At 44.7% G+C, this 16,372-nt stretch overlaps 1 protein-coding gene across 1 annotated transcript in view; it reads right to left on the reverse strand.

The window, feature by feature from the left end:
• Positions 1-8,992, reverse strand: part of PDE4C (phosphodiesterase 4C) — a 60,408-nt gene extending 51,416 nt beyond the window's left edge. Inside the window, exon 1 of the mRNA XM_026670964.2 lies at positions 7,981-8,992. Within this exon, the coding sequence (XP_026526749.2) occupies positions 7,981-8,126 (146 nt within the window). The 5' untranslated portion in view covers positions 8,127-8,992. The remainder of the gene's footprint in view (positions 1-7,980) is intronic.
• Between the last annotated feature and the right edge of the window lie 7,380 nt (positions 8,993-16,372).

The raw sequence follows: 16,372 nt of genomic DNA on the forward strand, positions 1-16,372 counted from the left end.
GGCAAGTCACCACCCGCGTTCCCCACCCCACTTTCCTGCGCTCCGCGCCTAAAGGGGCCCTTTTAAGGGCTGAGGGGGCCCCGCCCCCCTGCCGCTTCTTTTTTTTTGCCCTTCGCCCCCCGAAACAGACAAACAAATAAAAAAAAAAAAAAAATAACACCACAACTAAGGATCTTAAGTAGTTCAGTCCCAGATATTTGCATGGTTTATGGTTAAGGAAAGCTGCCTTCTAACATAATTCAAGCCCAACATTGAAAAGAGAATGAAAAATTCAGAAACAAGCAGAACTTAACAAAGTCACCCCTTTCTTACTCATCTTGTCTTTTCGCTCCCCTTCTTTTCTACTAGATTCTGCAGCTGCCCTGTATCTACCCTTAAAGCAACGAAGAGAATTGGCTGTCTTCTCCCAGTGTTCCTTAACCTTTTAACATCTTTTATCTGCTCTTTTCAGAAAGCTTTGTGGAACATAAATAGCTAAAAGTAGTAGAATTGCACAAGACACAATTGCCAGCCTCTCTCCCCCTGGGACTACTCACTCTTCTTCCCTATAAAGATTAGCCCACCCAAACATTCTCATTAAATGAGAATTGGATAATTTATTAACCTGTCTCCATTTGGGTTCAGAAGAGCTAAAAGCAACTGACCACACTGAAGTCTACTTAGGTTAAAGGTAAACGTTCCCCTTGCACATACATGCTAGTCGTTTCCAGCTCTAGGGGGCGTCGCTCCGTTACAAAGCCAAAGAGCCAGCGCTGTCCGAAGACGTCTCCGTGTTCATGTGGCCGGCATGACTAAATGCCAAAGGCGCGTGGAAGGCTGTTAACTTCACACCAAAGTGGTCCCTATTTTCCTACTTGCATTTTTACATGCTTTCGAACTGCTAGGTTGTGGCAGAAGCTGGGACAAGTCACGGAAGCTCACTCCGTTATGCGGCGCTAGCCAAACTGCCAAGCTCAGCGTCTTAGTCACTGAGCCACTGTGTCCCTAAGAAGTCTATTTAGATCAACTAAAATAGCCCCAAACACACTGGCCAGTACATGAGAGGGAGGGTCCATCTCCCAGATGGTTACACACCTAGATCCTCCATCTTTCTCACTGCTAGCAAGGCGGATCTGAAGTTAATAGTCCAGCAAACTATGAACAGTTTCTCCCTTTGCCCTATACTTGCAAGGCCATTTTCATTCGGTTACACTGTACAGCTCTGAGTGACCAGTGCAGTTGGCTTAAAAACCAAAACGGGACTGAGGAAGGGAGGAAGATGGACGGGGTGAAAGACCCTTAAAAGGAGGAGATATCATTTGAACTTAATCCTACCAGGGATGTTCCCAAAAAAGAAGGGCCTCTGGAGGATGTGACCACATCCTCTTTGCAAGCCACAGATGTGCCTAAAGCCCAAGGGATTCTGTACAGTACATCCAGGTCCCCATATCAACCCCCCATAACCACCGACAGCCTCCCATTCCTATGAAATGCAGTTGAGTATGGAACAATGGGTACCCTTTCAACAGCTTGCTCCAGCTCACGTCAGTGCCGAGGCCCAGCAGGGTGAGATAATCAGTCAATTGTTTCTGGAGTACAAGCCTCAAACTGGATCATGAAGGGCCTTTGGGCAGGACGGGTCTGGGGTTTGGGGTTTGGGGAAACACTCTGGAAATGCCAGGATATGCTTCAGACTGTCACCCCCACACCCCCAAATAAGGGGGGGGGGGCGTTTAGAGGGCCTTCTTTCTATCTGCTCTGACAGAAGCTAGTTTCCAAAAGACGGTGGAGGGTTGTTGTTGTTTTTTTGAATGAATGTAACACACAAAAAAAACAAAAAACTAAAGGAGGAAAAAAGAAAAAGAAGAAGAAATAAAAATAATCACTCCATTTAAAACTGGTTGTTGTTTTGTTTCTGGTTCATTTCTCCCAGTGGCACAACATGGACAAAGCCTTCATTGTGGATCAAAATCTTCTGGATGAACAATTCATCCTGGTGACTAACCAAGCGATGGGAGCTTCCTGCGTCGCTCTCGCCACGCTGAAATGTCAGACCCCGGTTCCTGAATGAACCGAGTCCAGATGATGTGGCTATGTAGGGGCCTTGACTGCCCTGAGCAGGAAAGTCTTTGCTCTTCCCTGCCCTTCCTTCGCTCTCCCAATGGCACAGGGGGATCAGCTGGCCTCAAGGAAAGGCACTCTGCTCATGCTCAGGTGTGCAGCTGCTTCAGATGTTTGCAGAAATCTGAAGTCTTGTTGAGACTCAGCTCAATGGAAAAGTAAAGAGTAGGGAAAAAAAAGAGAGAGAGATCTGGGTCTCAGAAACGTGGTATCGCGTGGTGGTGTGCTTTTAACTTGACTGCTGTTAATCAGGGTAGGGCTATAGGGTCAAATCTAATCCAGGATCTTGTTGCTAATCCTGGTAATATCCTGTCTCATACTATGCTCAACCAGATGCCTCCTGGGAAGCTCACAAGCAGGGGGCAGAGAATAGAGGTAGCCCTCAATTTACAACCACAATTTATGTTGCTAAGCCAGACCATTCTTGTTTAAGGTGAATTTTGCCCCATTTTACAACCTTTCCTGCCAGAGTTGTTAAGTGAAATCTTTTCTGTCCTACCTCATGCACAGAAATCCACCTCTGTGCATGAGATAGGACAGAAAAGTTAAAAATGGTTCTTTCCTAACCCATCATGCAGCGATAGAAAGAAAACTGTTATCAGTCCATGAGTGCAGGCAAGAATGGAGGGAACCTCCCTCAACCCCTCGAGGGTCAATTTAGTGACCAATCAGGATTGCAGATGTAGCCACGTGACATGAACTACATTTCCTAGGGTACCTTTAACTACATTTCCCATGATGCATTCCTTTAAGGGGACAGCTCATAATTCCTAAGTAACTAGCCAACTCCCACAGACTGGCTGGGACAGCACAGAATCAGTTCAGTCTTAAGTTAGTAACATGTTTGTTAGGTAAATCTGGTTTTCCCATTGACTTTGCTTATCAGAAGATCAGAAAAGGTGATTGCAGAACACCAAGACACTGCAACCGTCATAAATATGGACCGATTGCTAAGCATTTGAATTTTGATCATCTGACGGAGGGGACGCTGCAATGGTCATAAGTGTGAAAACGACCATGAATCACTTTTTTTCGGTGTTGTAGCTTTGAATGATCACCAAACAAATGATTGTAAGTCGAGTATTACCTGTAATAAGCACTTATTATTTCTTAATAATTATAATTGCACGTAACTTGTGAGAAATACCTTATGCTGTTTAAGACAGAGCAACAATTTCTCCATCTCCATTTCAAACCACCTAAAACTTAAGGCCATGTGAGCATCTGAGACTGAAAAAAAAACCATAAATATGCTTCTTTCTATTGTGAAAAAAAAGCAAAATTAAAATAAATAGCCCTTTGCTGCCTGATAATTAAAGTTTGTTCGATGAAGGCAGGCAGAGGTAGACATTTTCAGTACAGGGAGGTTTCATTTCACTAGCACAAGAGTTTTGGAAAGTCCATTTACTAACTCCATAGTTGGTCTAACTCATTACAAGGGAACTTGTAGGTCATCTAGTCCAACCCCCTGCTTAAGCTGGAGACCCTATACCATTTCTGACAAGTGGCTGTCCAGTCTCTTCTTGAAAGCCTCCAGTGATGAAGCTCCCACAACTTCTGAATGCAAGCGGTTCCACTGGTTGATTGTTCTCACTGTTGGGAAGTTTCTCCTTAATCCTAGGTTGCTTCTCTCCTTGATCAATTTCCATCATTGTTTATTGTCTGGCCTTCAGGTGCTTTGGAAAATAGGTTGTTCCCCCTCCTCTCTGTGACAGCCCCCCAGATACTGGAAGACTGCTATCATGTCTCCCCTGATTCTTCTCTTCACTAGACTAGCCAAGCCCAGTTCCTGTAAATGTTCTTCATATGCCTTAGTTTCCAGTCCCCTAATCATCCTGGTTGCTCTTCTTTGCACTCTTTCTAGAGTCTCAACATCTCTTTTATAGTGTCATGACCAAAACTGGATGCAGTATTCCAAGTGTGGTCTTACTAAGGCTTTATAGCCTAGCATCTCACGTGATTTTGATTCAATCCCTCTGTTAATGCAATTTAGGATTCCATTGGCTTTTTTGGCTGCCACCGCACACTACTGGCTCATATTTAATTGATTGTCCACTAGGATTCCAAGATCCCTCTCACAGTTACTGCTGTTAAGCCAGGTTTCACTTAATCTATATGTGCACTTTCACTTTTTTAATGCCTAAGTGTGAGACTTTACTTTTGTCTACGTTGAATTTCATTTTGTTAGATAGGGCCCAGTGTTCAAGTCTGCCAAGATCCATCTGGATCTTAAGCTATCATCTAGGGCAGGGGTGTCAAACTTGTGGCCCATGGGCCGGATGCCTCACGACCTGGCCACGCCTACCCCTGGTTTAGAGAAGGAGGGGAAAGCCGCGATACGTCACGCGACTACAATGTGATGCCGCGAGTTTGACATCCCCCCTTGATCTAGGGTGGTGGCTGTTCCAACCAGCTTAGTGACGTCTGCAAATCGGATGATTTGCGGAGCAGCCCACAAATGGCAGGAAATCACAAGCAGGGCTGGAAAGAATCAGCCCTGCCCAGTGCTTATCCCTGGAGGTAGATTTCCTCTGGTCATGCAGTTTCCATTCAAACAGAGGGACACAAAACCATGTTTCTGAAAATTGGTAGGAAAACAGCAGTTCAGGCGTGGGCCTGATGCCAAAATCAAGCTCAAACAAACCAAACATTACTTCACAAGCCAAGAAAGTCACGGATTGAACAAAGGCAAGATGGCTGTTTTTGAAGTCGCTGGTGGAAGGCACGTTTCAGGAAGAGCGAGCAAGGTCACCTTGTCATCTGTCTGACACACAACTTTTTTTTCTCTTGGTTGTCTGTGACTTGGCATGTTACAGGGATCCAGCTGCTGCTCCCTGTGGTGTAAACCAGGTTATCAAGCTAAGCTGCAAGGCCTTTATACACCCTACACCAGGGGTCTCAAAACTTGGCTACTTTAAGACTTGTGGACTTCAACTCCCAGAATTTCTCAGCCAGCTTTGCTGGGAGTTGAAGTCCACAAGTCAAGTCTTAAAGTGGCTAAGATTGGAGACCCCTGCCCTACACCCTTAGCCATCTTGTTTTCTAGGTTCACCCAACCCCTAAAATAACCAAATCAGCTGCCTTCAAATGAAAAGGTAAACAAGGCAATGCCATCCTAACTAAGTTAATTGTATTGGGAACATGCAGGGTCAGTTCTTAACGGAACTGATTAAGGCTTTTCTGTGAACACAGCCCTTACAGCTTCTTTCTTTAGGCACTGCCTGGAGTTTAGAATATAGAATAACAGAGTTGGAAGGGACCTTGGAGGTCTTCTAGTCCAACCCCCTGCTTAGCCAGGAAACCCTACACCATTTCAGACAAATGGTTATCTAACATTTTTTTAAAAACTTCCAGTGTTGGAGCATTCACAACTTCTGGAGGCAAATTGTTCCACTGATTAATTGTTCTAACTGTCAGGAAATTCCTCCTTAGTTCTCGGTTGCTTCTCTCCTTGATTAGTTTCCACCCATTGCTTCTTGTCCTGCCCTCAGGTGCTTTGGAGAATAGCTTGACTCCCTCATTCTTTGTGGCAGCCCCTGAGAAATCAAAACACTGCTATCATGTCTCCCCTATTCCTTCTTTTCATCAGACTAGACATACCCAATTCCAGCAACCGTTCTTTACATGTTTTAGCCTCCAATTCCCCAATCATCAAGTTCAGCAAGTTTGGATGAAAGGACCCAAGATATCTCCAGCTTTGACAAATCCAGGTCTAAGCCTGCCTAGTCTATGAGGAAAATGTTAGCACGTCCTTTCCTTCCGCTTCTCTCGCTGCCGTTTCCACTTAAAGAAACATGTTCAAATCAAGGGAAGTAAAAAGTTCCACTAAATTCTTCATTGATTCAGTTCCTACCTTAAGCGCTGCAAGAAGAGACTGAAGAACTGGGAACAGTTAGCCTCGATTAGTGACGCATTGAAAATACCTGCAGAAAAAGGCTAAGAAATCTCTCTCTTCCCCACAAAGAATGATGTGGAATGCAGGTAGTCCTCAACTTACGACCAGAATTTAGGACCAGAATTTTGGATGCTAATTCAGTCAGTTGTTAAGTGGGTTGCACTCAATTTTATGATCATTTTTGTTGTTGTTGCTGTAGTTGTTAAGGCGAATGACTAGTCACTTCCCTGTTAAGCAAATCTGGCTTCCCTCATTGACTCCGCTGGTTGGAAACTGGCTGGGAAGGTCACAACATGACCCTGGGACCCTGCAACAGTCACAAATACACAACGGTTGCCAAGCGTCTGGATGTTGATTGTGTGGCCCCGAGGATGCTGCAACGGTCATACGTATGAATTGTAAGTCACTTTTTCCAGTGTGCTATTGTTAACTTTGAATGGTCACTCAGTGAACAGCTATAAGTTGAGGACTACCTGTAATGGCTGCTGAATGTTAAGAAAAACATTCCTAACACAGAAGAGAAACAACTGGAGTGTGGAAACAGCAGCCTGCCTCCCCCCCAAATTCACTAAAGCTATTCAGGTTGGGAAGATCCCTTGAATGGGGATGCTTTAATCTGGATCTTCTCACCATATAGGGAATTGGACCTTCGGGCCTCAATGGCACCTTCCAAATACTCTGGTTCTAAAACTGTGTATCCAGGAATGCGCAAAATATCACGTGATGCTTTGGTGAAGCCAAAAACCCGAGGGCCCAGAACAACAGCAGCAGATGTGTGGAGGTATGTATGTGAACGGAGGAGGACTTTCCCCCCCCCTCTCCTCTTTCCTCATGAGCGCAACAAGAGCAGCTCAATCTAACCTCCATCCCACTCACTCACTCACCCGAGGAGGGGGGAAAGCATTTGGCAAACCATCCCCTCCCGACTTTTGTTTTGAATTCCACCCCACTTTGTTTGCTTTAATTGTTCCTGACCCCATTGGGGAAGATACTTTCGGAATCTGGAACTCTCCTATAAATAGCTGTTGATGCGGCTGGAAGGGACTTGGCAGAGGACAAGATGTGAGTGTGTGGTTTGTGTAAGATGTCGGAATCTCACAATGGACTGAGGTTATCTCTCTCCCCTTTGGGAGACAATCCCTCTCTCCCTCCCAAAGTTAAAACAGAGTGCAGAAGGGAGGGGAAAACACAAATCTATGTTGCCAAGAATCATAAAAATTCTAAAAAGTACTGTAATACATCTGAAACATCCCTTTTTACCCAATTAGAGACTTAACAGATTTATTTCCTTATTTAAATGCTGATTTATTGTTTGTTTGGAGGGCAGCTCCCCACCCCCCATAATTTCTAAAAGCCTTAAAAGAGAAAATGCCTGCAGGAAGCTCAGAAGAAGCAGGGAAGGAGACAGCTGCTCTTCCCCACTGTATGTTCCCAGATAGAGAGACTTTGCAGTGGGAGGTTCCATTTAATAATAAAAGAACATAAAAGATGATCTGATCCAAGGTACCTACTTATCCTGCAACTGATTTTCTCCTATGGACCAGCAGAGGCGTCTAACAAACTTTAAGCGTGAATAAACTTTACTTGTCCAGAAAATGGGTAAATGGAATTTTAAACAGAAGGACACCTTTTTCCCCCCCTTTTAAGACAACACAGGATGGCCTGTTCTCATCCAGCGGAGAGCCAACCTGCAACCTTTCCTCCCAACAGGCTATTTGAGATTAGTTTAAAAGAGAGCGAAACATATCCATGAAGAACAGGTTTAACTGCTAAGTGGAAATTCTTTGTGGAGAATCTGTGAGTACTGGGAAACAAAGGGGAGGATTGCTACTAGAAAGGTTTAACTATCTACTGCTAGAAAAAGTTGAATATTGGGTTAGAATGTTAGTTTGTCCTTCTTCAAGCTCATCATTATGAACCTCTGAATGAGGAGCGCATACAACGGCCCCAGAGAAGTCCTCCCCCCCCCCGCAAAATCCTCTTACCAAAGTGGGTGGGCCACAGTAAACCTCCTCTGGAGACGAAGATTGGGGATCATGCTCATTTTCTTGGAGAGGACAGGTGAGCTGCCGGTCTTGGAGGATGGGGAAACTCCCGGGGAGTTGTGGAGCTTGGAGCAGGGGGAAATCATTCCCACTTACATCACAGCTGCTGTTCCACAGTGGCAGAGAACTCAGGCAGTTGCCACCACCACTGCCACCGCCCCCAAAGCTCCGCACGAAGCCAAGGATGGTAGCCGATGGCCGAAAGGCTAAATTAGACCCTGGAGCCAGAAATGCCCAAAGCCATGCGAAAACAGGGGCCCGAAAGGACACTGTCTCTGCCACAGAAGGGAGCCTGGCTAGGGTCCATCTTCTTTGCAAGAAGCCAGCTCTCCTCCCTCCAGTTCCTCCGAGTCTCTCGTCCTGATGTGTTGGCACTCTGGGTGCAGAGACGCGGCAGCCTCCACAACGTTAGATATTCCGGCCCCGAAGGAGCTTCGCCATCCTCTGATTTTGTGGCTCCTTGAAGGGACCCCCAGCCATTATTCAAGCTCAAAGCAAGACACACACAGGCACCATCCCATCCGCCCTGCTCTAGGGAACTTTCTGCTGTCGCCTCACCCCCAGCCGGGAAGCTAAACAAATGGCTTGGCCTGGATCCAGCTGACAGCGGGGCCAAGTTTCTCTCATCACTGTCTCCAGCAAGGGTAAGCCAGGGACAAGGGGCAAGAGGCCTGTCCCATAACTCACCTGAAGCTCCCTCTAGCTTCCTCCCTTAAAGGCTTAGGCTATCCTGGGTAGACAGCTGGGATCTGCCAAGGGGGGTCAGTCTCTAACAAGACAGCAGAGTCCTTCCCACCAGCTCAAACGCAAAAAGGCTTTGCGTCTACACAGCTCCCTCCCAGAGTAGCACAAGCCGTTGGAAATGGCCACAGTAAACCCTCGCAAAAGCCACAATTCCGGCAGGCCACAGTAGGCCTGAAACCTAAACCTGCCTCGCAGTCCTTGCAATGATGTCCAAACCTGCCTCGCAGCCCTTGCAATGATGTGGTGAGTCCAATTACACTGATAGTTGATCACCTCTGCTAGCCCGCCCTCTGGCCTCCAGTGAGTCCAATTTCACTGACAGCTGATCACCTTTGCCAACACACCTCCCCCCCCACCCCACCCCCACCCCCGCCCTCGGTCTTCCAAACCCGTCTGGCAAATGTAAACATTTGCTCTGACCTTTTGCTGCTGCTCCAGGCTGCTTGCAAATAGCCGGCTGATACAAGAACGGCGGCAATGCAAAAAACAACAACAACACCCCCGAGCTAACAGCGATGAAGATGGGACAGCCGAGCGCCCTTGGGGAATCTCTTCCAATTCACTAACTTTGGCACAGTTCGTGTGGCAGGAAGGTGCGTGGGTGGGAGGGCGCGCATGTAACTTGATCTAGGCTATTAGCATATGGCGCTTCCCATCTTTCCCAGAACGAACTCTTCTGACAGGCAAACAGCTTGCCAGACTGTTGGTCAGACAGCGATCCTTTCCGTTGAGAGACCGAAGCTGGGACGGACTGCCTGCAAAACATGTGATGTGCCACTGAACTAAAAGTAGACGAGAACAGCTGCGGATTCATTTCCAGTTGGAGGGATGGGTGGCCTCCTGGGGCATCACCCAGCGGCGCAGGTGGTAGCATCATCTAGACCAGGGCTGTCCAACCTTGGCCCCTTGAAGCCTGGCGGACTTCAACTCCCAGAATTCCCCAGCCAGCTGGCTGGGGAATTCTGGGAGTTGAAGTCCACCAAGCTTCAAGGGGCCAAGGTTGGACAGCCCTGATCTAGACGGAATCCTTCCCTAGTTGGACTTTTCCACAAAAGAGCAAGAATGAGAGCCAGTTTGATGTGGTGGTTAAAAGGCACCAGGAGGCTGTGAGTTTTTGTCCTGCCTTAGGAATAAATTCAGCTGGATGACCTTGGGCTAGTCAACCTCTCTCAGTCCCAGGAAGAAAGGCTGAAAATGACACTTCTTGATTCTGAAAGCCATTTTTATTTATTTTATTTATTTATTTATTTGATTTGCCAATTGTTTACAAGATAATAAGTATAAATGTATACATAGTTGTGAATACATGAAATGGGTACATATAAGAAAAATAAAAGAATAAGAGAAACAATAGGACAGGGACGGTAGGCACGTTGGTGCGCTTTATGCACGCCCCTACAGACCTCTTAGGAAAGGGGTGAGGTCAATAGTAGACAGTCTAAGGTTAAAGTTTTTGGGGTTTGGGGAAGAAACTACAGAGTCGGGTAGAGTATTCCAGACATTGACCACTCTATTGCTGAAGTCGTATTTCCTGCAATCAAGTTTGGTGCGGTTTACTTTGAGTTTGTATCTATTGTGTGCTCTTGTGTTGTTATGGTTGAAGCTGAAGTATTCATTGACAGGTAGGACATTGCAATGTATGATTTTATATACCATGCTTAAGTCAGACCGAAGACGGCGTAATTCAAGGTTTTCAAGTTCTAGAATTTCAAGTCTGGTGGCATAAGGTATTCTACAACGAGTAGAGGAGTGGAGAACTCTTCTTGTGAAATATTTCTGGACTTTCTCAATTGTGCTAATATCAGATACGTAGTGTGGGTTCCAGACTGATGAACTGTATTCGAGTATTGGTCTAGCAAATGTTTTGTATGCTCTGGTTAGTAGTGTGATATTACCAGAGAAAAAGCTACGTAGGATTAGGTTAACAACTCTTAATGCCTTTTGGCTATGTAGTTGCAGTGGGCTCTAGCACTTAGATCATTAGAGGTGAGTATTCCAAGGTCCTTTACAGAGCTTGAGTCATCAACAAGATGACTCTGAAAAAAATTTCTGAAAAAATTTCTGAAAAAGATTTCTGAAAAAAATGTCACAAAAAACCCCAAACAAACCCCAAAACCCTGCAGGGAATTGTCCAGGTAGTCATAAGTCTAGGATAACTTGAAGGCACCTCTGCCACCAAAAATAGACCAGTCTCTTCCTTCTTCTTCAAACCCACCTTATTCCTATGAACACAGAGAAAACAATGACCTGGTGGACGAACCCCACCGTGGCTAGATTGTTCTGGTTACAAATTAAAAGAGAGACATGAGTCTGCTTGTGAAGGAGAGAGGCAGAACCCTATGATGGATTAAGCAAGTAGGTCTTCTCACACTGTTAAATCTCTCAGGAGGTAGGGCTTGGGGGAAGGTCTTCTTCATTCATGCCTCAGGAGGGTCACGTGAGGAGATTGCCCAGGGCATATCTGACCAATGGGCCCTTAAAAGCTGAGGAGAATATTGAGCTATTTTATAAAGCGACAGACTGTGTCCGTTGGGTCTTCAAATCCAGTTCTACCCAGGAATTCTTCAAGAAAAACTCTTTGGCTGGAATCCTGGATGTTGACACGTCGCATTGAGTGTGAAGTTGGAAGCCCTTTGGACAAGGCCTTTTGGCTTGACGTTTTGCAAAGGAGTTCCAAGAATGTGAAGCAACAAACGAGGAAGGGACTTGCTAGGCTCTGAATCAAGATGAGGCTGAAACAGAGGTGGTATTCACCAGGTTCTGACCAGTTCTGGAGAACCGCTAGTGGAAATTTTGAGTAGTTCGGAGAACCGGCAAATGCCACCTCTGACTGGCTCCGCCCCCATCTATTCTCTGCCTCCCGAGTCCCAGCTGATTGGCTGGGTCTTCTTTGCTTGTCCTGCACATGAGAACGGAGCTGGAAAGCAGGTTAGTGGGGTGGGGAGGGAATGGGGATTTGACAGTATGCTTCCCCTGCCACGCCCACCAAGCCACGCCCACCAAGCCACGCGCACAGAACCAGTAGTAAAATATTCTGAATCCCACTACTGATCTGAAACTCAGAGGCCCATAAACATAATTCCTTCTTGACTGGCTGATCATGTATTGCCCTTCACCAGAGGCAGCTGGCAGAGATCCAGGCTCAGAAGCAAAAGAAATGGGATTCCTTGACAGTAAATCCCCACTTGCTCCTGGATTCTTGCTAGGTTTCTTGGCTTCCCGTGCATCCTCTGCAGAGATGCTGGGCCACAACCTTTACCTGATAAATGGGGAGCTCTGAAAATGGGGGGGGGGGGGCAACCAAATACAGCTATGCAGTGGGCTGAAAAGGAATGTCAAGATTTCCTCCAAAGGAATTGGGTTAGATGTGTGTATCCCACCTCCTGCCAAGTGACTATATAAGGTTATAAAGCAGAAGGAAAAACAAATGACTCTGGTGTACAAAGCCTCACATTTGGGAGGAAGGCTGGAAACTTTTTCTGATCCTGGTCTTGATACTTGATTAGCATTTTCATTTTTTAAAAAATAAAGGAACCTAAGTTGAAAACACTTCACATTTAACAAACAATCTTTGCAGAGCCTTTGCTTTGCCTGTGAAAACTTTCCTTACTTCCTGAGGCAAAGCGATCTGTACTTTCTCCTGTACCTAAAAAGATGCTTTTTCTGACAGCTTAAAGGTATCTAGTAGATCAGAGGTCCCCAAACTTGGCAACTTTAAGACTTGTGGACTTCAACTCCCAGAATTCTACAGCCAGCTATGCTATATCAGCTATGCTGGCTGGAGAATTCTGGGAATTGAAGCCCACAAGTCTTAAAGTTGCCAAGTTTGGGGGCCCTGTAATAGATGGAAGAAATGAATCTTTTGTAGATAAAGTGGATGGCTTTCATTCACAAATCCTGCTGCTTTTGAAATTTCCATGCTTAGGCTGTTTTTTTTATATTTTTGCTAGTTTGAGGGGTGCTAGTCCTCAGGAATTTGTATTCCTGGGTTCTGAAATGTTCATTAAAAATATCAGAGGCTATATCCTCTATTTGGAGATTTGCCTTGTGTATATAAAGGTGGGGGAACAAAAAGAAAGAGATACTAAATGAGAATGACATTAATAGAAACAGAGGCCATAATATTTATCTAACTTATCATACAGACTTTGATAGACAGCTGTCCTTCTTATAGAACCATTTTTTACCCTCTCCTCATTTAATTGGAGACGCCAGAAATAGATCTTCATTAAGACAGAATTAGGAGAGTTGCACTGAATCAAGAAATCTCATACCTGTGAAAGCAAACGCCATTGTGAATGTGTTTGGTTTCTAAGAGAAATCTGGACTTTATTTGTTGCAGCACACCACTAGCTCCACAAGGTGGAGGCAGTTCATCATACCAAAATTCTAAACAAGGAGGTGTTTTTATTTATTTATTGCAATGCGAACTTGATTTTCCCCACTGTTGAGCTGGAAAGTTTTAATTTCTTCACTCCACTTAGTTAGCAAAATACTTGACTGGCAGGATCTTGGCTATCCCCATTTGCTGATGCTGTTCTTGCTTCTCTTCCCTGACTTCTGTCCAAGTCAGTGTCTGACAAAGCCTAACCAACCTTACAGATCTTGAGGCTGAGCTCGGAGGGTCTCAGAATAAGGAGAAAAACACTGCTTAACACACGTATGGCTAACATAATAATGATTTAAGCCTGCCTCACAGACTTGGGATGAGACGAAGGCAACATGAAAGGGAAACAGCAGAAAAAAGAAATGGCAGGAACATCTTATTTTCTAAAGCTATTTTCTAAATCAGGGGTCGCCAACCTTTTGGACCTAAGGGACCACCAAACTCATAATTTTAAATCCCAGGGACCACTAACCGGTTCTGTGGGCATGGCCTAATTTGTGAGCGTGGCTTGGTGGTCATGTGACTGGCTGGGCATGACTTATATGTAAATATTATCAATATTTATATAAATATTGAATTTTTTATTTAAAAAAAAGAGCAACTTTTACCCAAAATCAGGCAAAGCAGGAAGTCAGATTGAGTTGCTCACAGAACCACAGATTCATTCAGAGATCTATCTATCTGCCACTGGCTAGCTCAGTTTGTCACATAAAATTTGCTAGCAAGCAAACTCACAAAATTAACTCACAACACACCATATTTGTACATATTGAATATTTATTTAAAAAAGAGCAACTTTTACCCAAAATCAGGCAAAGCAGGCAGGCAGATTGAGTTGCTCATAGAATCATTCAGTGATCTATCTATCTGGCATTGGCTACCTGAGATTGTCACATAAAATTTGCTTGCTGTGAGTCTGCACTGAATAATAGAACCTTCAGTCCTAAGGGAGGTTCGGCTGTGCTTAAAAGCAGAGCTGAAGATCTAAAGACTAGCTAGAAAGCAAGAAATCCAACCATTTCCTGCTTCCTAGCTAATCTAAATCTCCCGGCACAGCAGAACAGATGATGGTCGGAAAAAGGAAAAATAGCAATTTAGCAGGCAAGTTTGCCAGGTAAGGAGTGAGTGGGCGGGGAGGATTCCCGTCGGCCATGTAGGCGGCGCAGCCTTGTGTTTCTGCGCAGCCTGGATTAATTGCTTTGGGAGAGTACTCTGGGGGTGAGATTTCTCCGCAGCCTACCAAAATTTTCTCAGGGCCCATTGGCGACCGCTGTTCTAAAGCACCCGAAGGCCAGACAAGGAATTGTTAAGTTGTGGGAAAGACGACTCGAGACCAGTTAGACTTCAGCTCTTTTTATTAGTCTCTCTGTAACAACCTCTTTTATAGCAGCTGCTCGCGGCTCGCGGCCAGTGACAGCTCTTCGAATTTCCCGCCATCTGACGGGCCAATCAAATTGTATAGTTCAAATATTCAAATATATAACAGGAATAATGGATAGAAACTGAACAAGGAGAGATTTAACCTGGAAATAAGGAGAAACTTTCTGATAGTGAGAACAATCAACCAATGGAACAGCTTTGCCCTCGGAAGTTGTGGAAGCGCCATCAGTTGAGACTTTCAAGAGGAGACTGGACTCCCATCTGTCAGAAATGGTGTAGGGTCTCCTGCTTGGGCAGGGGGTTGGACTAGATGACCTACAAGGTCCCTTCCGACTCTGATTATCTGTTAACCTTTCCCCATAGTCAGGTGCAAGTTGGAACATGGCTCCAATTTTCTGAAATCTCAGTGTTTAATGGTGAGGAAAGTTAGTACCCACCCCTCTCCTAGAAAAATGAAACATTCTAGGAAATATCAACAAGACAGAATATTTCCCCTAAAAGAGAAGTAGAAACTCAGAGAGGCAAAAACTCAGCCCCTTCTTTTGTTAATGGGCCATTAAGGCCTGGGCCAGTCTATTCTACATAACAAAGAACTACCTCCTTCAGGCAGAGCCATTTCATTGCCCTTCATTGCACCACCCACCAAGTTTCAACCAAACTTAGCACACAGACAACCTACAAAGCTAGCTATGACCTCTGAGGGCAACCAATCAGGATATTCTTCCTGTGCCCCAGGAAGTTCAAAGCCAGAGAGGGTATAAAACCCAGGGATTCTCAGCATCTCTCCTCTTTACTTTGCCCAAGAGCTCCAACGCATGTGATCCTGTTCATCAATACATTTTCTTTCCAAGCAACTTCCATGATTCCAATGTCTTTTTCCCCACCTGGAACCGAACCCAGAAGGATTATTTCTTCCAACAATGGTTTTTGATTAAAATAGTATTTACATCATTAGGAATCAAAGAATGTTCAACACACAGCAACTGTACTAACATTGGATTCCTTTTTTCATTCAGGATGATAGCATTCATCCACAGCGTTAAGAAATTACTATCCATTTTCTTACATTTGTCTTTTAAACAGAAAGTTGGGGAAAGTTAAACGGCTTGGCTTTCTGATTTTCTCATTCCCGAGGATAAATTTGTTCAATATAAGCTGAGATGGTAAAACATATTTTTGAGAGAGTTAAGAGATTGAATTCTGGATGTAAATCCCCTTGCAGCTGTGCTTATAAATAAATGGTTTAAATTCCAATTTCAAATGAGTCAAATACATTTTTTTTCATAAACTGTTGAGAGCTCATTAGTTAAGACCATTGACAGCATTTGAAGAAGGGTGGAAAAATGGGTGAATAGTAAAGCAGGGTTCTCTCTGCCAAATAACGAGTGGGTGGACTCACTTATCTCCAAAGCTGAGGATAATGAATTGGCCAGAAGGTACAGAACAGAATAATAGAATTAGAAGGGACCCTGGAAGTCTTCTAGTCCAATCCCCTGCTCAACCATTTCAGCCATATGGTTGGTCAATTTCTTTTTAAAAACTCCCAATGTTGGAGCACCCACAACTTATCATTGTTCTGTCAGAAAGTTTCTCCTTAGTTCTTGGTTGATTCTCTCCTTGATTAGTTTCCATTCATTACTTCTTGTTCTGCCTTCAGTTTGGAGTATAAATTGACCCTCTCTTTTGTGTGGCAGCCCCTGAGATATTGGAATACCATAAATCATTATAACAACAAGCCTGAAGATTAAGACTGGCCCATATTTGAGAAGGTTGTTTGCCTTTAATTTGTTCTCTGGTACCTAAATGGGGCTATTGTTCCTT

This window comes from Notechis scutatus, chromosome 1 (assembly GCF_049901735.1).
Source record: "Notechis scutatus isolate UNSWTSFEM ecotype Mainland chromosome 1, rNotScu1.2, whole genome shotgun sequence".
NCBI lineage: Eukaryota > Metazoa > Chordata > Lepidosauria > Squamata > Elapidae > Notechis > Notechis scutatus.